Source organism: Onychostoma macrolepis, chromosome 08, assembly GCF_012432095.1.
Source record: "Onychostoma macrolepis isolate SWU-2019 chromosome 08, ASM1243209v1, whole genome shotgun sequence".
Lineage (NCBI taxonomy): Eukaryota > Metazoa > Chordata > Actinopteri > Cypriniformes > Cyprinidae > Onychostoma > Onychostoma macrolepis.
In genome coordinates, this window is record NC_081162.1 from 25,544,811 (window position 1) to 25,569,999 (window position 25,189).

Sequence of the window (25,189 nt, forward strand, 5' to 3'; positions counted from 1 at the left end):
TGTCCTTGATCATCTGTATCCTCAATAGCAATGGACAGATTCCCTCTCCATCCAGCCTGTTGCTGAGTGGCGGATTTGGCGTGATTGCTGCTTCCCAGCTGTATTTTCTGGAGCCAAATTCAGCATATTACAGATATGAGCTCAAGTGTCCATTATCTCTAATTAGATGGACCGTACGGAGCAGATACAGACAGCCACTTTGGAAATTATGGTGTTGACCCTGATACACAATGACATTAGGAGGTCATATTCTCTTGAACTGTTTCATAAGGTGAGTGGGATGTTTGTTAAAGTGGCTTACAAACAGAAATGAACTGTTTATGTAAACCACAGTACTCTTTAAAGATGCTTTTCCCATATTTAGCTTGCTTGCATTTCCGTTATTTGCTTCTAAAAGGGTTTTTATAATGGACTGTTAGATAAATACCTTTTACATTACAGCTGGACAGTTTTTGTGAATCCAGACCTCCTGCTCTGTTGTGCAAGCTGATGTCACAATGTATAAAGGTCTCAGTGTTGCTTGGCAATAGTTTCCGTCCTTCCAAACTGATACATCCTTGTTCTCAGCAGTTCGGTTAAATCTACAGTGGCCACAAAACGCATTTGGACACACTTGAAAATATCTGAATATCATTGCATTGGAAGTGCACTTAAATGTTCTTCTCATCAGTTTTGCATGGTGAAAATTCGACTTTATATTTTATATTTTATTTGAAAAATAAGAGAGACTGGTGATGACAGCTAAATTGTTTTTTTTTGTTTTTTTTGTTTTTAAGCGAATGAAAAATGCATATATTATACATACACACACTACTGGTCAAAAGTTTGAAATAATAATTTTTTTTTTTTTTTTAAATGGGAAGTTTGAAATGTAAGGCTGCATTTATTTGATCAAAAATAAAATTACAGTAAAAACAGTAATACTGTGAAATATTATTAGTCTAAAATAAAAGTTGTAATTGTTTTTTTGTTGTTGTTTTGTTTTTTTTAAATGCAAGCTATTTCTAATGATATAACTGAGCAGCAAATCAGCATATTAGAATGATTTCTGAAGGATCACGTGACACTGAAGACTGGAGTAATGATGCTGAAATTCGGTTTTGCATCACAATAATAAATTACATTTTAAAATAGATGTATATAGAAAAAGGGTATTGCAAATTGTAATGATATCTAAAAATATTACTCTTTTTACTGTATTTTTATCAAATAAATCCAGCCTGTGTGAGCAAAAGAAACTTCATTAACAACACAAACAAATAAATAAACAATTCTTTATTGTTCCAAACTTTTTTTTTCTTTGACCAGAAGTGTATATGACTAATATATATGATTAATATAATGATTATGAAGTCCAAAAGCATATACAATACTTAAGGGATCATTTGATTTCATGTTGATTTAGATTTTTGTCTTCATTCTGAAAAGAATATCTATAATTTGAAACCTAAAATACTTGTTTTTGTGACAATGTAGTGTTCAAATATTATTTGAAATCCAATTGATATACAGCAATACATTTAGTATGGAACCATGTAAAGCTTAAGCCTGTAAGCCACACTATAACCAAGCTTAATTAAATTATAGGCTATATGTATATAGACTATACCTTCAATTATGTCAAAACATATGCAATAATATTAATTAATCAGTTTAAAATAAGCAGTGCAGAATAAATGCCATAAGGACCTTTAAACCTTACATTTACGCCTCTAAGGCATAATGAATCATGCGTAGCCCTATAAATGCAATTACCGCATGTTAATATTTTATGCCGTCGTTTCAAAGACGCGCTCAAGAATACTTAGACTCCCTATTTACGGGCAAATGCTCTGAATGGGCGATGCATGTCGCCTTTTCCCACCAGAAGAGGGCAATCCGATGCATAGCACTTGCAAAAGAAGGTTAAGCAATGACTGCACCAGTGCTGAGTGCAATCACACTCGCACGCTCCTCTTAAAACCTTCTTCTGTTTTTGACAGATGTTCGGGGAAAGAAAAGCGCCCTGAATGTGGCTTAGAGCATCAGCTCTGCGCTCTTGTGAGATCAGCAGATATCTGGAATACATCACTCATCCTGCGCACAGCTCTGTTTTTTACAGGACATAAGAAAGATGTTTGCATCCCTCGCTTGGCTTTCTTCATAGCTGCGCACCTTGGCGAGCATCCGATGGTGCGCTTTTGCGCAAATCTCTCCAAACTTTCCAACCAAGTGGAGGATATTTTGATGCGAAGGATATAGCCGACACACACACGTACTCTCTGGAAATGTTCTTTTGTGGACATTCTCGTTAAGTAAACCATTATCGTTTGTCTTTTGCGCTGGGAAGAGCTCTTGGGATTTCTCCGTTGTTCACTTGGACATGTTGCGCAGCGGCGCAGCTGCGGGATTGAAATAGCTAACGCTGCCGTAGCCGGAGTTTCCCGAACCTCGCCAACATCTCGGGCACCGCATCTTTGGGCAGGTGCTCTTTTCTGAGTGTGTTTGAAGACGGTGCCATGCGGAATCTGGAACCGCACATCGAAGGGCTGTGAAATCTGCTGGAAACGCGACATTTACGCAGAGATGGGTATGTTTCCGTTGATTTGCACGAGTCGAAATAAATCCGTGTTGTCTCTTTGGATACAGTTAGGATATGAGGTGCATCGACACCCTAAGATCGTTTCTTAAAATAGCATTGCTGTGGGATTTATGAGTGCGTTGCATGTGTCAAATGAATGAAGCATCTTTGACTCTGTCCTTGATAGCGTGCAACTTTCATCACGCATACCTGCAGACATCATATAACGGCATTTATTGCCATATATTAGATTTTGCACGAGTGTTGTGTGATCAACAGGCTGTCTTTCTGTCTGATGTTTTGCTGTCCTGATTGCATTCTCTGATGCTGGTAGATTCTTCTAACTCACATCTGTTGGAGAGAATCTGTGCTGCCTCATATCCTCATATCTGTCCTTGCATATTTCATTTAAGGAATTCTAGGCGTATGCACTGCATTTTCATACTTCACTATATGGGACCCAAATAACTATGAATTTTGTGAAGGACAGGTAAAACCTGCAGTTATGCACCAAGAATGCTGTGTCAGTTCTTGCATCCTTCAAGAGAAAAAAAAAACAACTCCTGATTTTGATTGATGCTTCAGAGCAAATGATGCTGTCATAGCGGAAAGCTGTGATTTACTGTTTGATTTTATGCAGTCATTCATGTTGCTTGTAGTGCAGAGGTCTCAGTCTCTTAACTGTTGCTTGTTTTGTTGGTCCTTTTTTTTTCTGTTGAAATTTGAGGATTGAGGGAATATCGTCCCTTCAGATGCCTTTAAAATCATTCTGTAATTATTGAGAGCACAGATGGTTGGCCCCATCATAAATAATCATAATCAGATAATAAATAACACCCCGCCCCCTCTCCTTTTCCAGTGATCGCCCTGTATAATGTATGGAAAAGTCGTTCTTTCAAGAATGACTTAATGAAATGGTGCTGGAAGTGTGTAAGAGCGAACAGATGAAACAAATATGACTATTGTGTTCAGAATATGAGTATCGTCATCATAATGGCTGGGTGTCGTAGCGTCTTTGTGGCTGTTTATTGAGTAGATGATGTAGGTGGATGTTCACTTCTGTGCCTCACAGGTGTGCTGTTCGCTCGACTCGCTCAGCTCACACTCATTCTGTGACATTTCTTATGCTGGCTATTATGAATAAAGCTTGAAAAAATAATAGAAGATGTAAATGTTTGGGTGAACCTCCAAGACCAGTTCATATGTCACAAAATAGCTGTTGCATTTTTAAGGACATTAAAATGTATTTCATGACAATTAAGCAGCCCGATCCTATTTTCATGACCTTAATGTGCAAAAAAAAAACATTCTCATTACTGTAATACAGTAATGGAAATCATCCTGTGTGTGCACAGTAATTTTATTTCCAATAATCAATAATTCAATAATTCAATAATAATAATTCAAATTTTATCCAACAATTAAAATAGCACTTTACTATAATAACATTTTTTGTTATTATTACAGTAATGATTTCATCTAGTACAGTAGGCTAGTGATTATGCATAAAAATGTCACAATAAATAAAAAAAATATACAATGGAAAAATAAATCAGTCTATTTTATTTATTCAAAAAATAATTATTACTAATTAAATAATTCAGTAATTAATCAAATAATTTTTTTATGATTAATTTCGTAAGTTTTTAAATATTTTCTATATTCTTTATTTTCCTCTAGATTTTTGGTGAAGTATGGTTTATGCATTTCTTAGGTGTGAGAATCACCTGTATAATCATTCATTCATTCATAGGTTCGTTCACTTATTTATTTATTATGGTATTTTTTATATGTCATTTGCACTGCAAATGCATTGTGTGGAAGTGAAATGCATGCCATAATATTTACCAGAATTTGTCATGTCAGTAGCATGCAATGTTGCCGTGTCTGTCACTCTGTGACGATGATACCATTGTCCCACGCTGGCACGCTCAAACAAGCTGTAAAGCAATATGATAATAGCACAGCATGAAGAACAACTACTTACTGTCATATTCCTGTTAAGTACCTCAGTGCGATATTACAGAGCTACAGAAAGGATAAAACCCGAAGCTAATTCCTCAATCCCCCTCCTCTCGTTCTCACTACCTGTTTCGCGTTACCGCAGCCCACCGAAAGACGTCTGGACACATCAAGTGTCCATTATTAAACGTCTAAGAGCTTTTCCAGGTAATAGAGTGGAGAGGGTGTCAAAACAGATAACGGGAGAGAGATGGAAAACATGTCAGCCAATGAGAAATGGACACAGGAAGTAGCTGTATCTGTTTCTCTGGTTTGATTGCTTAAACTATGTGAAGACTGATTCTTGGTTATGACCTGTTCCGTCAGGGGAAATTAAAATGTGGGTAATGGAAATATCATTAAGTTTGATAGGAGTAATATAGAAAAAAAAAAACTGTAGATTTGAAATCTCTTTTGTGACTGTTGCATGTGGGCTCCTCTTTGAATGTGATGGGATTACTTCAGAGCTGTTCAATTTTGTGTCAGATTATCTTTGTGTGAGATTAGCACTGCTGTTTTGGGATTATGCTTTTCCTGCTCACACAGAAACAAATCACAGATGGGATTAGCACTGAAAAAGTTGGCCACCGTTACAGGGAGCTTTTCCACAGGGCTCTGGTGATGCTGTATGTGCTTTAAATTATGCTTGTAGTTTATTGTATGCGCTATGCAGTGAAAGAAATTGCACGAGGAAGTACATAATCAAGACATAAAAATCAATCCATCTAACAAGAGAAAAATTGTGTTGCTCAGAAATTGCTCTTTCATAGCTCCTTACTGGATTTACTCCTTACTGGAACACCATTTTGTGTTCCACAAAGAACGTTTCAGTAAACAGTTCTTAAAATAACTATTTTGCTTTTTAGTGTAAAGAACATTTTAATAATCTAAAAAAAAATATATATATATATATATAGAACATAGAACATAGAACATTTCCATTAGACGAAAGTTTCTTTAGTGTAAAAAGTTTCTGTAGATGAACAAAAAGTTCTTCACACTAAGAATATAATGTTTTTTCAACCTGGTCTCATGGCATAAACGTACCTGGGGGCACTTTTTAGCGAGACCATTTTTACGTACCTTACTGCACGTTTCGCCGTAGTTTCAAAGATAAATGCCCACTGAGTGGCGCTACAACACAGGTTCAATATGTAAACCCTGGCACATTTTTATTACGTTGATATAGGTACGTATTGCTGTGTTTTTATTACGTTGCTTCAGGTACGTATTGCGGCGGTTCAAAATTCAAGTATCTTGTCGCTAAAAATTAATGCTCTATCGTGTTGGAAATATGCCCTACACCAAACCCAGCCCTAAACCTACCAAATAGTGTTGAGAAATGCAAAACTGATATAGAAAAAAAAAAAAAAACCTTTGTTGATGCAACCATGCTATTTGAACATCCTTATATGCAGATTTGAACTGTTTTGTCAAACTGTAGTTACACAGGATTCGAACCAGAGCTCCTCACCTCTCAAGCTCTCAACCTACCGTCTATGAAAACCCATAGATATGAAGCTGTATATGTATGATGCTAACGTTCAAAAGCATCAATTTTCAAATCTCCTAGCATAGTAATTTTGTTTTGAAGTCATAACATGATATTCTTCAAGTAATTGTGTGAAAATTACACTATATTAATCAAAACTCTTTGTGTGAAAAGGAATAAAAGGCATCAGAGTTTTACTGCCTCTAGTGTTTTTTTATTTTTTTTGAAACTGCAGTGATATGTATTTATTGGAACGTATTTCGCGTCTCGCTAAAAAGTGCCCCAAGGTACATTTATGCCATGAGACCAGGTCGTGTTTTTTTTTTTTTTTAAGAACTGTTCACTCAATTGTTCTTTGGGGAGCCAAAAATAGTTCTTCTTTGGCATTGCTGCAAAACCCCACTTTTTGAACCTTTATTTCTAAGAGTGAAGGACCATTTGGGTTCCCTAAATAACTCTCATTGAACAGCACTCAAAAGAACCATTATTTTCTTAGTGTAAAGAACATTTTATTAATCTAGAAAACCTTTTTCCTCTAGAAAGAACATTTTTGTCCAGTGGAATGATTCTGCTGTCGTTGAAGGTTTTTCATGGAACCATCAATTCCAGAGTGTAACACCTCTCATGTGTTTCCTCTAGACTTTCAGATGAGATGTCAACAAAAGTCTACCATCAGAAGTCAAATAAAAGTTTTTTTCAGTGCATTCTCTTAAATTTGATTAGGAGAAATAAAAACAATGACACAAATGAGTTAATACTGTAAGAATATCAAGCTGTAAAATTAATGTGAATGGAAGCTCAGATCATTTGACCTTGGGAGAATTTCACTGGAAATGCTTGTGTTTGACTTTTGATCACAGACGTCTTTTATATCTTAAGATGTTGAGTCATAAAAGAGACATACGTGAGACTTTTTCTCAGCCAGATACACTCTCTCTTTGCTCACCATTCCACCCCTTTGCTGTGTAGGAAAAACAATTGCGATATTAAAGGGATCTCATTTAGATTTTTCTCTCCCATGGGTATCTAGCATCCAGTCGGTGAGATTGCTTTTACCACAAGAAAGGCTTTGCAGAAACTGCGGTTCTGAGACCTGGATTCTGGACGTGTTTTAATGTTGGTGGCATGATGAATGAGTTTTAAGATCAAGGGCTGGTTTACACGCACTATTTGACTGCATCTTGGCTGCCGTTCCTTTATCGTGATGAATTGGATGTAGGAAGGTGGGGGAGGCCAAGATGCACTTATGTTATCATGCATATATGCGGAGAAAGACAAATTAAATGGAGGTTTTCAGGTTGGCTCTTTTTGTACTTAAAGTGTGACTCATGAGGGTGACTCCAACCGTTATGCTGTGAGAGTTAATTAAAACTTTGAGAATTTGCATGCAAACCCTATTGGGTTGTACAGTTGCTCCTTGTGTCCTTGTGTACCTTTGCATAAGTTCGTGTGATCTTGCCCAAGGTGTTCTGTGTAGCTGGTAATATTGCAGAGACTAAATTGATTTACCCGTCTCTCTTTTTCTAATTAGGCTGTTCTGGCCTTCCCAAGTGACGTGTGGACAATTTTAAGGTCTAGAATGCTTTGCATTAGTCTAAAAAGGGTGTTCTGGGTGGTCTGTGGGATTTTTCACGTCAAAACCACATAGAAATGCCCTGGCAACCACCTACAGTATTTTGGTGGTGAGTTTTTCACAGTGCTGGGTAGTAAACGATTACATGTAATCTGTATTACGTAATCAGATTCCAAAAATTAAGTACTTGTAATCAGTGTTTGGGGTAACTCATTACACAAGTTATGTAATCAGATTACTTTTTCAAATAACTAGTAAAGTAATGCATTACTTTTTAATTTACAAGAAAAAATCAGAGATACTTTGTTTTCACATGTACTGACAGATAGCTCTCCTGTCCTCATGTTAAGAGAAATCAGGAGAGAGTGCAGAGGCATTGTGTGCACAGTGTAAACTGTAGTTCTAGACTAAATGTGAACATGCATTTACTCATCTCACTTGCACAGAAACAGATTGAATATTACTCAGAATGATCAAAAACAGTGAAATGCAAACCTGCAATAATAAAATATGTAGAATAACACAAATATCCTTTATGTATTTAATTAAATTAAAAACAAACAAAGCAAGCCCAGGCCAGATGGGGAAAAAGTAACGCAAAAGTAATGCATCACTTTCCATAAAAAGTAACTAAGTAATGCAATTAGTTACTTTTGTAGGGAGCAATGCAGCATTGTAATGTATTACTTTTAAAAGTAACTTTCCCCAACAATGCTTGTAATTAGATTATATTACATTTTAAAATACTATTAATCAGACTGCAGTTACTTTTTATTGATTACATGTTTACATATTGTTCACATGGTATTTTAATTGTTTTATTTGTTGCAATGTATGGACTACAATTTGTAAGTAATGTACGTACCTAGCACTGTTTTTTTTTTTTTTCAGTGACAAACACCTCAGTTTCTTTAGAAAATGTACAAATCTAGTTAAGGTAATTGTTCTAATGTCTTTTTATTTTTCATGTGAGCAAATAACCTTCATTGCCTTACAATGCGAAATGGGTCTAGAGAAGCGCATGTGGAGGTAAAGCTACTTATCATGTCCAGGTATAAAGTTTTTATAAGCCTCGGTGCTCAAAACAGCCTATATTGTACTGTATGAAGCACTATATTCTCATACTTTGGATTTACGAGCAGCGGCAACATGGACTTTTACTAGGAAAACTTTTACTTTTGAGTACATTCACTGGGAAACAGGCCTTAAGATTTATAACCATAAACTTTGGCTACTTTGCACTGTAACACATTTACTTCAGACTCTTCACAGGAAGATTAGGAACTGTGTTTTTCTCTCATTATTTTAAATGAATTCAAAGGCAATTTGCAATGCCACACTGAACCGATTGTCCTGTAGATAACAGGTTGTTCGGCCGGCCTACTCTCTGTCTTCAAGTCTATTAGATTAGACCGTTTCATTCGATTGACCTACACAAAATGTTTCGATTAGATCTAGATCTGGAGGCTGGTAAACAGTGGTTGGGTTGGATGATTCAAACGCATTGCTGCTCACCATTGTACATTTATACAATTACTTTTATATTTACTCAATAGTTGTAATATGATTAAAGGTTCAGATGGTAAGCCTTTGTGCTGGCCACTCAAGATAAACCAATAATTTCCTGTTTTTGCTCCAAGAACAGCAGACAAAGGACTGTTATCAATTTTGGCACACCCTTGGCTCGAAAAAAAAGAAGAAGAAGAAAAAAAAAAAACCTTCATCTCTACCCAAACTGAGGAAAAAGCTCAATCAGATAACAAAGCATAAAGAGACACTGAGCCAGCCAAAGAGGAAATGGAAATTTTCACTGTCCTTCATTGATTGGGAAAGATGTTTTCATTGATTCAAAATATTTCACTTTTTAATCTTAAAATAGTCATTTAGTCATCTTTTTGTATTTTATTTACAGTATGAAACCCATATTTTTTCTAGGGAATACAAAAGGAGAAAAACTCTGCTGGTTGCTGTTTTCCATGCAATTACAGTGAATGGGGCTGAAGCTTTCAAGCTTTATAAAGAACTCAAAAGCACCATAAAAACGTATCACAAAAGTAGTCTGACTCATGCACTATATTCCAAGTCTTCTGAAGTCATTTGATAGCTTTGTGTAATGAAAAAACCTAGATTTACATCATTATTCACTAATTATCATCTTCTCCAGTGAGCTGTTAACCTCTGCGACCGGCTCATTGAGTCAGTTAGTTGAGCTTGAGAACCAGTCCAATTTGTGAACGAATCATTTGAATCCCGAATTATTCAGATCATTCAGTTGTGAAGTGGATTAATCGATTCATCAGACTCAAAAGAATGATTCGCTCATGAACCAAGCACAATTGACCAGAGTTTGTATTTTGTATTTTGTAGCAACAGATATTTGACTCCACTCTTTTTTCATTTAGAAAGCAAAACAATCACAAGGACATCTGGGCATCACTCAATTCTCTCTCTCTCTCTCTCTCTTCCGTATTGTTGTGATACTTGTGTCTCTATTTTTCATCTGTAGCTTATCTTGCTTGGTACTGTAGTCTTCTTTATCCGAAAAATGTCCAAGTTCTTTTTTATAGTATCTTTTGATTTCATACTGTGAACCATAAACATAGAACAGTATTCTTCTAAGTCACCAGTCTGGTTTCTCTACCACAGAGACTGTTTATTGGAGCCAGTGTGTAATTATGGTTATTAAGAAACCTTAAGGGGAATGTTTTTACTCCCTTATTTGAATAAAGTTACACTTGCCTATTGCGTTCTTTTGGTTGCTTCAAGCTAAAGGTGTATATTTAATTTCATTTTTAATTAAAGTACATGAACTAGGAAAATCAATTGACATCGGCATATTTTAAGAATGCCAAATACTGGTCTAGAGCAACAATTTGCATAGTAATCACATTAATGGGAAATGAAGAGAAGGTAAATAAAATTCTGACTTGAAGCAACACAAATAAGTTCTTACTTTCCTCCTACATTCAAGATTTTATTCAGCAAACATTGGCTATGTAATTTGATAACCTACTTTGTGCAAACTGTGCAGCGGGACTAATTAAGTATGTACTAATCCTTGTAAGTAAGTTATCATCAGTTTTTGACTAAATGCAAAAGACTAGGATTCAGCATTGACCGAATCATGGCTTATCCCTTCTTTCTCTTTGTGTTTAATGCAGGATCCCTGGTGAGATCCCGTTGGCTGATGATCCCCCTGCTCGTGCAGGCCTGGCTCTTGGCTTCCCAAGGCAGAGTCCGAGAGAAACCATGTCCCCGAAGCTGCCGCTGCGATGGCAAAATAGTGTATTGCGAGTCAAATGCCTTCCGTGATGTGCCAAAGAATGTTTCCGTGGGATGCCAGGGCCTCTCACTGCGGTACAACAGCTTGGTGAACCTCAGGGCTGGTCAATTTGCCAGCCTCAGCCAGTTGGTCTGGCTGTACCTGGACCACAACTACATCAATGCAGTGGACAAACAAGCCTTTCAGGGTGTTCGAAGACTAAAGGAATTGATCCTCAGCTCCAACAAGATCACACATTTGGAAAACAGCACGTTCCATTCAATCCCCAACCTACGCAATCTGGACCTTTCTTACAACAAACTTCAAGTTCTGCAGCCGAATCAGTTCCAGGGCTTGCGCAAACTGTTGAGTCTCCACATCAGATCGAATTCCCTCAAGACGGTTCCCATGCGAGTGTTCCAGGATTGTCGAAACCTAGAGTTCCTTGATTTGGGCTACAATCGACTGCGAAGTCTTACCCGTAACGCATTTGCGGGACTTCTCAAACTGACTGAGTTACACTTGGAGCACAACCAATTCTCAAAGATCAATTTTTCACATTTCCCAAGGCTGAACAACCTTCGCGCTTTGTATCTGCAGTGGAATCGGATAAAGTCTATAACCCAGGGAATTACTTGGACATGGACCTCTTTGCAAAAGCTGGATCTTTCTGGAAATGACCTGCAGGTGTTGGATTCAAGCATCTTCCAGTGTCTCCCTAACTTGCAGACTCTTAATCTGGACTCCAATAAGCTAAGCAACGTGTCTCAAGAGGCCATATCAGCTTGGATCTCTCTTACTACCATCAGTCTTGCTGGTAACATTTGGGAATGCAGCCCCAGCTTATGCCCCCTTGTAGCTTGGCTGAGGAACTTCAAGGGGAACAAGGAGACCACCATGATTTGTGCAGGACCAAAGGAGGTTCAGGGTGAGAAAGTCATTGAGGCTGTTGACACACATGGAATCTGTAAGATGACCCCCACTCCTTACCAGCCGATCTCCTCCACCGTAAGCTCCCCATCCAAACCTGGACGTTTCCCCTTGCCCACCATGTTCAGGGTGAATGAGAAAATAACACGCAACAACGCTGTTGCGCCTTCCCCGACGGCTGCATCCCCACCCATCCCTGAGCAGGACTTTGAGCATGTTTCTTTCCACAAGATAATTGCCGGCAGTGTCGCCCTTTTCCTATCTGTGGCCATGATCTTGCTAGTCATCTATGTCTCCTGGAAGCGTTATCCCAGCAGCATGAAGCAACTGCAGCAGCATTCCATGGTGAGAAAACGCCGGAAAAAGGCGAGGGAGACAGAGCGAACCCTCAGCTCCCCGCTTCAGGAATATTATGTGGACTACAAACCCACAAACTCTGAGACCATGGACGTACTGGTCAATGGGACAGGACCCTGTACCTACACCATCTCCGGCTCCCGAGAATGCGAGGTATGATCCGTCGCCCTCCTAAAATCCATTACCACTGCGGGGAACAAGAGGTAAATGTCCAGTCGATGTGAGGCAAATAAATTGTGTTGTCTCCCCCCCTTTTCCGCTGCTAGCTGTTCCCCTCTAATGGGTAGGAAACATGGGTCAGTGCATGGCAACTTGAGTCATATGTTCTCAGGCTTGTAATCAAAGTTTTGTTTCCTCCTTTTACCTCAGGTATTGTAAGATAGAACATCCTCGAGCCAAAAACACCTTGTAATATATCAAACAGCAACACCGGTTTGGGTAATTTTTACTCTCTGCTGGCTTATAGCAAAACATTGAGTACTGCTTTTAAAATACTCCACTGATTGGCTACAAAAAAATTGGTATAGCTTCAAATACTGGGCCAAGTCTCTGTGCATTGCTCCTTTCCTATCCTCTGTGTGTTTTTGCATTATTATCAACATGCAACACCCCAGGCAAATGGCTGTTGAGTCAAATAAATTGCGGTGGTCTGCTTGTTTAAAGGAAAGAGACCGAAAAAAGACATTGATGAAATGTGAGAGCTAATATATTGGCCTGGTTCCAAGATAAATATTTGCCTCATTTTGGATTCAAGGTAGCAGTGACCGGATTATTGAGGGGTTGGAGATATGTCCCTTAATCATGCACTTTGTCAGACAAATCACCAATTCAGGACATAATTAAAGATACACATTGCTGATCCTTGTACGTAATTCCCCCACATGGCCACTCTTGGCAATTGCATCCCATAATGTATGCAGTGTCATAGGTTCTCCCCATGAAATATGACAAGACCCAGGTCCAGACATAGAGGAGCTTGAGAAAATAAGCGTAAAGCCTTTTGCCACAAAGCAGCTACTCAGGGGAGTCAAAGTAGACATACATTACAAATTACATTTCTATTCAGGCCGTAGAACAGCAAAAGCAAAGGCAATCTTCCTGGTAGAAATAAATTCAATGTTCACGGGTCTAATTATGCATGGCTTTCAGCAAAGGTCATCTTGAGTATCGCCTCCATCACATTGCCGGAAGTGTTAGAACAAGTGTGAGATCTATAGGGAGTCTAACTTACATGACAGCCATCATTTTGTTCTGTTTTGTTGATTCAGTGGATTGTAGGTAAATCCGCCTGACAGATATATTCTCATTGTAAGTAATGAGCAAGCCCAAGGGATGCATTTCAACAGCTTTAAAAATGATAAAGCTGGTTTGCTTTCAGCTTTGCACAGGAAGTAATAACAGGAAGTATGTACCGTGAAACAAGGTCAAATAATTCTTAAGGTGAATTAATGAAATTCACAAATGGATAGAATTTACAAGTGTTTGACTAAGAGGCTTATAGCGATTTGTTTGGAAGTGCTATGGTGATTGTCTTTCCTTTCGCACCAGTAAAAGGTAATATTTCATTTTAGTGGTTTAATCTGCATTGTAAACAAGGTGCTGTGCTTTTCCGCTTGTGTATTGTTACCGTGTTGATTCATTTGCTTTATGGTCTTTCTGCTGTTAGCATCCATCATGTGCTTCGCCCCTTTGTTGCTCCTGTTGTTGTGTTTTTCTGTCTTTTGACAATTACAATTTTTTTCAGTAAATGTAGAACTGAACCCTGCATTTTATCAAGTAATCCTAACTGCTAATGTGTAACACAGTGATAGTGGGTAATATGTGTGAATGACCTTATGTGAAACATGTTTTCCCTGTTGCTATGAACCCAAAAGCAAAAGCATATCATTTAATTTACAGCATTATGTATTCTATATAATGCTAGGATGCTCTAACTCTGTTTTGTGGTGCGTGGTATGCTAAACATCAGAAAATATGTGAAATGCACTATAAACCTATTTATATTAACGCCGTCTATTGCAAATTAGGCTTTTATGAGGCATCAAAGTGAACTTCCCACCTATAGTTTAAAATAAGATCTATACACAGTGACAGGCAGACAAATACTTCCTTTTTACTAAATCTGACTGAATTCAGATTATTTTAGCACATTATATCTAAAGTTTGAGATTCAATATAATCGGGATGTATAAGTTTGTTCCCCCTCAATCTTTAATATTTGGTTGCATCCTTGTACTATGGGAATATATCTTCAACTACAAGGTTTTATAGTCTACCCGACTCTCCATCTCTCTCTTTAATCGTACGGTTGCTCTCCTGCTTGAGTTAGATGAGTCCCTGACAGCTTTTTGTTGACAAGGCAGAACCACAGGAAGTCCAGGCAGTGGGCCATTACCGAAGCCCCTTGATGTTGTGAGCAGTCAGGCTGGCCATATTTACAGCGAGAAGGACGGTGATTCTATCTCGGAAAATTGGAAGTGTCAAAGAGCAAGATCAGAGACATAAAGCTACGGCTGTCAGAAAGCAATTTTTATCGAACGGTGATAACCTGTGACCTCCTGTGACCGTGGTCAGTGGCATTGCTCATACGCATAGGTCCGCAGAAGAGAAGAGGTATAGAATAACGTCGGGCCGATAATATAGTGTGATTGTGGACTGTCTTAGAGAATAACAAATGAACGCAATTGTTTCGTTTTGAAACAGATGCTTGGCACAGTCAGTATTTAGAAATATGAGTTTTCATGTCTTTTGTAAATTGGTGGTTTATATTTCAGTTGTAGTTTAGCAGAATTTGGGGAGCTTGATAGCCCCTGGTCACTATATGTTTTGTGATCTCCTTTCATGTTTCACTAAAGAAAGAAAGACACTCATAAAGAATTAATACGACATCAGAATGAGCAAATGATGACAGAATTTTCATTTTCTGGTGCAGTTTCTTTGCTGAAATGCTGTGATATTCCTTTGACACTTTTGGTAATGATGTAAGTTTCATAAGTGACTAACTAGAAGCAGCTTCCACTATGATAACTCTTCAACTAGATCAAAAAAATCTGGGGATGAGAAAATAGTTTGATTCTACAACTTCCTATCTGTCATTGCAGATGTATTAATGAGCGATTCGCATGTAATGCCGCTGTGAAGTCCCTGCTTAATCATTGTGACCGTGTTTTGGCATTTCTCCAGAAGCAGAGCTACTGTAAAAAGCCAGTGGGCTTTGGCAGCATTGTTTCAGCGTATTAAAATGAACAACAGCTTCCCTGAAACTACAAATGTCCTCTTTAGCAGAACAGGGCCCTCCCAGAGCTCTCTGTTGGGTCAGCTCCTTTTGCTCCAAATGGCGAAGGCTTAGTCCTTGAGTTCTGGACGGCTTCCCGGTGTTTCTGGCCCAAGCAGCGGTGCTTCACCTTTTCTACCGCAACTGTCCCGGGCAACCCAACCTTTACTCGATGGTTGTATTATACAAACACCGAGCTGGGACTTAGAGATTAATGCATGTGTTTGTATCGGTGTGGTTGTGCATCTCTTTTTCAAGGACTTTTGCTATGAATATTCATTCTGATTGTGATTCTGCAGGGATTCCAGGCAACAAAACAGCTCTGTTCCAAGAACTACCTAGCAAGCTTATTACCTGGACAGCATTTTAAAATTATATAAATATATATAATTATTATTATAATATATATAATAGTATAATATATACAATTATACATGCACACTACCGATCAAACCTTTGGAATGAGTAATATTTTGTTTTTATTTATTTATTTATTTATTTTTGAAAGGTCTCTTGTACTCACCAAGGCTGTATTTATTTGATCAAAAGGGCAGTAAAAACAGTAATATTGTGAAATATTATTACAATTTAAAAACTGTTTTCTATTTGAATATATATTAAAATGTATTCATGTGATGCAAAGCTGAATTTTCAGCATCGTTACTCCAATCTTCAGTGTCACATGATCCTTCAGAAATCATTCTAATATGATGATTTTTTATTATTATTTTATTATTATTATTATTATTATTATTCTGTATTATTATCAATGTTGAAAACAGTTGTGCTGCTTCATATTTTTGTGGAAACTGTGATACTTTTTTCCCCAGGATTCTTTGATGAATGGAAAGTTCAAAAGAAAAATATTTATTTGGAACACAACTCTTTTGTAACATTATAAATGTCTTTACTGTCACTTTGATTCATTTATATTTGCTGAATTAAAGTATTAATTTGTATTTTTTTTCAAATTAGCTGCACAATATAGGTCAATTATTCCTTACTTAAATTAATAATAACTAGTAAATGTTAAATTAGCAGCATGCTAATACCAAACTGCAGTTTAGTGTCCTGCGCACGTGTTGTGCACTACAATGTTTCAAATCATACATTTATAAGCTTCCAATTGAGTTGGACATCTGCTTGAGTAGGCAGCAGACAGCAGGACAGCTCACAGGTTTTGGAACAGAGCTGATGTGTATTTATAATAAAAGTGAAATTCTCAGGGAAGAGATGACATATGAATGCATAAAGAGTATGTTCACTCATTTGACATCTGGGATGCAGTGCTAAATGAACATATGTCTGCTACAAACAGTCCTTTATGGACAAGAAGTGAGAGCGATCCTGCTGCAGTGGAAAAGTTGGAAGGAAGCATCTAAACAGATGTCTTAAATTTCACAAACTTTAACAAAACTATGCCGCAAGGTAACAAAATATAACCTGGAGGCGATGCAGCTTGGGTTGTTAGTGTCTTGTTAAATGAAACATGCCAGTGAAGGATGCTGAAGGCTTTCCTGTGGATTGCAAGAACAAATTGCTAAGAAATCGAAAGCAGAATCATTTAGGCCTTAGTCACTGACCTTGATTGTAAAAGCAATGCAGGGTACAAACAGTCATAATGCGTCCTCAGACTGAACATGTGTGTCTGGATGTTATACTGCAAGTTGGTGTAATGTACGGCAGGACCTAATTTTATGTACTAGAATTTGATTCGATTATTTAATTTTATTTAAGTTTATTGTTAGAATAGCATATACTGATGAATTGTGTATAATAAGACCAGGAACATCTATTATTAAAGTCAATGTTGCTCTTCATAAGCTCTTGACTCATATTTCATGTCATTTTTAGAATAGCATACACTGATGAATTGCGTACAATAAAACCACGAAAGTCAGTTTTGGTCTTTAACTACTCTTGACTACACAACAGCATTAGAGTTTCACTTACTTTTTCTTTTCTCTTTCTATAGTTCTATAAGGTAAGGGAACAGAGCATTTTATAGCACTGACCTGTCAGGTCAGATAAAATAAAAGTCACTGATGGGTGTTTAAAGCCAAAGCTTTAGCGGTGGCTCTCAGGCAAAGCCAGACCTCTAGTGAATTAATGAATTGATAATGAAATTCAATTATACAGTTCCATTCAGGCAAGTGTTCGGGACAAATGGTATCATTCAAGCGGTTGTCGTAAGCCTTGACCCCAGATGACTGGAACACTGTTGTTACTGTCAGAAAGATGGTTGAACCAGGATGAAAGCGCTTGTGATATTGATTCTAGGTGAGTCCATGAGAGATTTCATCATTCACTTGATTCTGGTGGATTGGTTATACTTCACCAAACTCTACAGATGCAGCTAATGAAATGAAACCCTTCTGTTCTCATTTAGTTTGTTTTCCTCTTTGCTACATAAGTGATTTACATAATTATCTTCTCTGAATCTCATAATCAGAAAACTTAGTTATAGAATATAATGGTGCAAAGGCACTTGAGTCACTCTTAAAATTGCCTAAATTTCATTGCATTAGATAACAAACTGACAAATGTTTTTGGATAATTTCTCTGGACCTTTTTTATACTCTTTTGGGTTTTCACTTATGGGTTTTTAGATGATGTTTAGTAATGTGAAATCAGTTCTCACAGGTTTAGCCTGATTTTAGTTATTTAAACTAATTTTAGGCTACTTCCATTCCTGAGTGAAAGAATATTGGGTGGGAAAAAATGGCAAGGATTGAAACTAATTCATTGTGAATTGATTGGATTGTGAATGGCTCAATATGGCAGTTGGTTGGAAAGGTTGAAAATCCTCTGATTTTCAACCTTTCCACGTCCTGTACAAAATGTTGGTGCAATAATCAAAAATTGGTGGTTTATTGGAAGGTGAAAAAAATACCATCAAGTGCATGAGGAAACAAAAATAAATAAAAACTGTACAAAAAGAAACAAACAGCAACAATGTGCTTTCTTTGGCTACACCAAAATGGCCCAAGTATCTAACATTGCTCAGTCCGAATCAGAACCAAAGACAAAATGTAAAACTGACTTCCTTTCAGCTAGCAAGCCTATTTATAGGCTAATGCCCCTCCTACAGGGCATACCAACTGGGGAGAAAACAAACTAAATTGTCTGTAACAAACAAATGAAATAATGTAAATATCCAGCACAACCAGACTTAAACCCTCCGAACAAGTAAAACAACAACCATTAACAGAAGAAAGTTTACCAACAAATTAAATGGAAAACTAACTGTTCCTAATTTCTCCCCCCCTCTGACATCACAACAAAATGGCAGCTTCCACAGGAAGTGAGGTGGCGGTTGTTTTAAAAACCAGTTGGACCTAGATTAAGGGTTTGATTGTACAGAGTGTGAACCTGGAAATTCAACTGAACAAGGTTTGTAGAAAATTTATAGAAAAATAAATATAATCACCACATGTATTGTATGTACTGATCTTTTGTACTTTTTAGAAAAATTGTGATTTAAGGAAAACTATCAAGAGTTGAAAACTAGAACAAACACAGCAGTAACAAACTTAGCCTAAACAAAACAAAAACTCCATAACACTTTCCTGGTGTGTACACAGGTGTTAATTTGCCGGCAATGTCCAGTACAAGTGAAATGGGTGTGTTTGTAAGTCCAAGTCTATAGAGTCAACAGGTTAACCTGTGACACAGAGTATGGCATTATATTTTGATGAAAACAAAAACAGACTTTTTCATTAAAGCAACATGCACTGATAAACCATTCATAATAAGACCAAAAATGTAAATTAAGAATGTAAAAGGAGACCATTTTGCTGACTTTCATTACATTAATGAAGTGCATACATGGTTGTGATGCCATAAAGTTGGTTTTACAGTTCATTTACCGTAAACGGTCTGGATAGACTGGGAAGAGAGGATTGCATTGTGAATATTTAATTTAGTACACATCTACATACTAAATTGAACTAGTTTACTTCAAAATAGCAAGGAAAACCTGGTTTTCCGTTGCGTGACCCCCTTTAAAGGCCCATTAATGCACAAGGGATGGGATAAGAAAGTAAATACACCCTCCCATCACTGTCGCTTCTCTCCTGCGGCTGTCCTGGTTTTGGCAGTGTTTTTGGAGTGTGATAAACAGTGTGAGACACACACACACACACACATACCGTGGCAGACAGTGTGGTGGAGCTGCACCCTTGTCTGTCTGTGCTGTCTTTGCTGGCAGAGAGGCACACAGCTGTGAGGAGGGCATCGCTTTAGCCTTCATTGTTGCAGTTGAGTGTAAAAGCTTTGTTTTGGCTGGCCACACGGCTCAGGTGCCTTTATTGAGCGTGGGATTGAATCCAGACTCGCAGCTGCACGCGTAAAGCAACTCAAGAGCACCTCTTCTGGAACCGATTAGTTTTTTAGCACGCTTTGATGGAAACTAGTTGGGTATACTCTGATTAGAGAATAACTATTCAGCAGCAATCTCCTAACTACGCTTCAAGTGCAGTGTAGAGGATGTCAATTGAACCAGCGGGCATTTGCATTTGGGAAGGTCTGTTGGCAAGGTCTGTTCTCTTTAGTGTGGAATTTGTAAATTATCCAGTTCCAGGACAGACTGGATGACAAATCCATTGTCATGCAAGATTCAGTCTCAACATATTCGATGCATGATTTGAAATGATAGAAAATTATATATGGATAACACTTTACAATATGTTTCAATTTGTTAACAGTTGTATTAGGTATCACTGTAAAAGTTATTTTAATGAAAAGTTGTAAATAAAAAACAAAATTATACTAAGAAAATACTATTTCCTATTTCAAAAATCTAAATTTAATTAAATGTGTTACATGATATTTCTTTGTAATTATTTGTGAAATTTTCCTAGCAAATTGAGTGATTTTTTTTTGTTGTAAAATGCATTTTATATTTATTAATCTTTATAAACAATGCTACTTTCTAAATATACTATTTTTAATTTGTTCATTTATGTTGTTCATAATATATGTATGTGTATATATATGTATGTGTATATATATATATATATATATTTTTTTAAGTGTTTTAAAATGTTTTGGTGTACAATTTTAATTCAATGAAATTAACACTTTAATTCCTCAACAATTACTTAAAATGATCAAAAGGGTCAGTAAATACATTTATAATGTTATAAAAGGTTTCTATTTCAAATAAATTGTTATTTTGAATCTATTTATGAAAGAATCTTGAAAAAAAAATTATCATGGTTTCCTTGAAAATATTTGAAAGGAAAAAAAAAAAAAAATACATAGACAAATATATTAAACAAGATAAAGAGTAAATGCTGTTAAAATCTTGTTCCTGTTAAAATGTTGTTGATCTGAGTCTTTAACAAAGAAAATATTTTAATTAATGCCACATTATATAACCAGAGCTACATATAGTTAAATTAAACCCTTACTTGTTTTCTTATTAGATTGAAATGTAAGCTATTATTTATAGATTCACTTCTACTCTCAAATCAAATATGTTCTATATAGTACAGGTTTTGTCATCCTGATAGGTTAGGTTACACTCAAGAACATGCTATTTCTCATGCTGTTTATCAACATTAACTATTATTATTGTACTATATTTTTCATAAACAGATGCACAGATTATAGATTATACCATTCATATTATACAGATTATACCATAAAAAGATACATCAGGTGCTGGATCTGGCTTGTTCTAGTACAAATTAGGTCCTGGTTCTCTTCATACAAGACATCTTTCTTGGACTCTCTGCTCAAATGCTCTCTCATGTCATTTTTCCTCTTACATCAGCACCGCATTCGGTTCTCTGCCGAGGTCCACCGGCTTGATTGACAGGAAGGTGATTTCATTTTAATTCAGGGCCCAAACCCCCAGTTGATCCAGTTCTGACCAGAGCAAGTCAAGCGTTAACCGCCTCTCGCCCTACTAACCGTGGCGAATCTTGACATGTTTCTGCTTGCACTCATTCTCTGCCTGCACAGCGTCTATTAGATTTGATGCATCAGATTTTTCAGTTTTGAAAGAGAATATGTATGTGTGATAAAGACAACTTGATGACAATATTATTTATTCATGCAGTGATATTCCTATTGAGTGATATTTCATTTTGCTTTCTTAAAGAAACATCTCTCTCAATGACTTCAGAGCTGCATGATTATATCATGAAGCATCAAGCTCACTTTTATTCCAATGTAGAAACCAGCACAAATTTGATAAAGATGTTTCTCAGCAATATCATAAATGATTTAACATCTAGGCAGCATGGCAACCATCAAACGGGATGCAATGTGTTGAGTCTATCCAGAAGAGTTTTCGGTGAGAAAGTGAAGCGTCTTTCTTTTGGGAATGCAGCATTTGACCAATGAACATTTAGAGACACTAATCGTATTTCCTCTGGCTAGAATGACTAATATCTCTGTGCTTTTTTTTTTTTTTTTACATATTTTCCTTTTTCTGTGATCTAATGGCCTTACGCCTTCTTAAGGGGCCATTAAAACCTAATAAGATCTTTTTTATCCTGTGTGCTTAAAGCAACTCTCACTGGTCTGGCTGTAAAATGGAGGCATTCGTGTTGGTTTTGCCCTGGAAATGAGACGATTAAAGTTTTAACAGAGCTTTATGCATGCGTGACTGTCAGATGGACTGACTTCTTGTCAACGGTCCAACCTTTCCACTTTCTTCGGCCCACCCGTTCCTGCTCCCACATCTTCTGGCTGTAAAAAACAACAGGCTGTGGCTCAGAACCGCCGTCGAATGTCAACGAGTGATGAGTCACTTTGCACCCGAGCATATTTAATGATGCGACCTGAAGCGGGGCAGCTGCAAGAGTCCCTTCTGCCTTTTATTCCTTTCTCTGCTTCTGTTTTTTTTTTAGGTGAGTCCTACAAACCTCCTGTTCCCTTTCTTCCATTTCTGTCCTCCTTTCCCCTCAGTCAGAGAGAGTGATTCATAGATTTGTCTCTGAATTATTTAACTAGTTCAGCTTTTCAAGTTTTTATCCACTTTTCTTTAGGAATTTATGTATTTTAATCAGATCTGGCCACAAATGGGGGAGGAGGAGTTTCTGCTGACCTTAAGTTATCTTCCATCAGAACTTAAGACAACTCTGGACATATTTTATTTTAATTTTATTTTTTATTATATATTTATTTTAGTATATATGTATATTTTTAAAGAGTTTGGACATCATTTTTCATCATCATGACATCAAAATGGACCCTCTTTGCTTGTTTTTTGCTTTTTTAATACATGTTTTTGGTGACTGTTCTTTATAACATCTCTGGACATATGTTAAGTTACGTTACGTTATTATTAATTTTATTTATTTTTTAAAGAACTTGGGCAGTCCATATATCTTCAATACAGTCAATAGTATTTATTTATTTAGTCAGTATAACATAAAAATTGACCCTTTTTACTTTTTTAATGCATGATTTTGGTCATATTGTATACAGATTTCATCATAATACAACATTTTCTGCCTCTGAAACAATTTTCTTTTTTGACTGACGTAACCTCGGACATGTGGGCTACTAGTTAATATGTTAACCAATAACCAACTGGCTTTTTTTGTCATTTGTTTTAGACTACTGTTGTAAGTAATCCATTGTTTAACATAGTAATTAATGCTGGTGTTAAGGTTTTTGTTTTTTGTTTTCCTTTATTATTGTATTTCAATGCAGTGCTGTTTCTTGTTGTATTTTCTTTCTTGCAATAATAATAATAAAAAAATTTAAAAAATGCTCGTTGATGCTAATGTAAAAAAGGTTATGGCAATAATACTAATTAAGGATTGTATAGAAGTAAACTTGCCTTCAAAAACATGGCTAAAGTTTGGAAATTGAATGTTCCATCAACTAATTTTTCAAAGAAAGCAAAAAGAATGTGGAACAACGGCCCCAATTTAGCTGTTTTGTTTCTCACCGACAAAAATATTCTCGCTTTAATTAGATCTGTCCGAGACACAAAGCAAAAATCTGATGAAGCGCCTGACGTTTGCTTCAAGCCCGAAGCGCAAAAGAGTAATTACCTGGCCTACTTTGCTCAAACCTGTGTTCCTTCTGAGCACTCCGTGAGCATTTTGCATGCTGTAAACGCTTCACTTGTTTTTATGTGCTGCCAAGCATTCTGACAAAACAATTCAACGTCTGCTCCACTTCATCTTTTCGCCTCTCCAGAGGTGAGGATACTTCGCATGCTCTCGTTGTGCCGCTTCTTGGCGTGGATCAGCGGCACACCGGATATCACGAGTGCCTGGAAGTGGAGACAAGAGGTGAAGCTCTTCATTACAGTCACTTTTGGCCACCAGCGTTTAAACCACACGGCACAATTGAGAGCCTATTGTGCTCTGTGAAAACAAACAAATCAAAACCGCCACACACCCCACACGAAACACTTGAGATTTATTGTAAACATGCTTATTGTTCGTAAAGTGACGGCCATTATGCTTCACTAATATTATGAATTTTATTAAATATGTCACATGTTGAGTGGCTGAAGAGGAAAACTATGTCAAAGTTTATATTTGTCTATTCCAGCACGTATACCTTTAACTATAGAATAAATTTACACACCACTATTTTTTGACTATTAGTTGTATGCATACATACGTCGATGTATATTGGTTATATTGGTCTGTACCCTATCATTTTCCTCCATAGTGTTGTAATTAACATATTGCACATATATATTTCTATTTAATGTAGTACACAGTAATACAGTATGTCATGCTCACAAAAAAATGTGCAGACTATATGAATATATACTGCAGAAAAATCATTACATTCTGAACACAGAAGACAGGATTTATTTCTTCCTTTATAAATAAATTAATAAATTATTCAATTATATTTATATATTTATTTTCAAATATTCACATTTGATATATTAATCTGATTGCAATTTACAAGGCAAGAAAAATTTTACATTTATTTATTAATTTATTTGCTTATTTTTTATATTTTCTTTTCTTCAATCTACAGTTTGTATGCAATTGTTTTTAATTGCATCTATCAATCAGTGATCAATCTATGAAAAAAATAAATATAAGCATGCATGTGTGTGTGTGTGTGTGTGAGTAAATATATACATACATACACACACCCACGCATATATTTTACATGTTTTATTGTCTTGTAAATTGTAATCAGATTAATATATCAAATGTAAATAATTTACAATAAATATAATTTAATAATTTTATTTGTTTACCCAAGCAAGAAATAAAGCCTCTCTTCTGTGTTCAGAATGTAATAATTTTTTGCACTGCATTTACCAAAATATGTAATTAATAGAACAGAGCCATTTTAAGTGTGATGAATGAACTGGAAGTAATATCAGTCAAAATATTGAATCTCTTTATGACAATGCAGCATGCTGCTGTTTGAAATGTTTATCGTTATGATGCTTTCTGTTTCACAAAAACAGTTGACAGTATACAGTATGTACTGGACAATATTCATTAAGCTTTTACACCAGTATTCCACTCCAAACGCAGCCAGTGACCCTAGAAAACACTCGACACAATCAGCGGTGAAAACACTCTGAGCACTTATTTGCTCGCCGTTTTCAAACAAGCCGTAGGAAGATGAAGTCTATTAATTTCTATCCCTTTAGCATTGTATAAATCACACACACACACGCACCAAAGAGGACGCCATGCAGGGTATCACTTAAATTGCAGGAATCACACCACAGGCATCTTTTCTGAAGATTTTTTAGGCTTTTGTTCCTCCATTTGGGGAGGTTTCAA

The 25,189-nt window shown here is 36.6% G+C and overlaps 1 protein-coding gene and 1 long non-coding RNA gene across 5 annotated transcripts in view; both read left to right on the plus strand.

Moving 5' to 3' along the window:
* The first annotated feature begins 1,947 nt into the window (after positions 1 to 1,947).
* LOC131545208 (leucine-rich repeat transmembrane neuronal protein 4) overlaps positions 1,948 to 25,189 on the plus strand; it is a 122,642-nt gene continuing 99,400 nt past the window's right edge. For 2 of the 4 annotated variants that reach the window (XM_058783801.1, XM_058783803.1), the window contains exons 1-2: positions 1,948 to 2,569; positions 10,788 to 12,378. In XM_058783801.1, the coding sequence (XP_058639784.1) occupies positions 2,566 to 2,569; positions 10,788 to 12,334 (1,551 nt within the window). In that variant the 5' untranslated portion in view covers positions 1,948 to 2,565 and the 3' untranslated portion in view covers positions 12,335 to 12,378. Of the gene's footprint in view, positions 2,570 to 10,787; positions 12,379 to 12,544; positions 12,614 to 25,189 lie in introns of all 4 variants that reach the window. The other 2 variants (XR_009272356.1, XM_058783800.1) reach the window with 2 other exon arrangements.
* The window catches only part of LOC131545209 (uncharacterized), a 40,759-nt gene continuing 34,249 nt past the window's right edge, over positions 18,680 to 25,189 (plus strand). The window contains exon 1 of the long non-coding RNA XR_009272357.1: positions 18,680 to 18,842. This is a non-coding gene — a long non-coding RNA (uncharacterized LOC131545209). The remainder of the gene's footprint in view (positions 18,843 to 25,189) is intronic.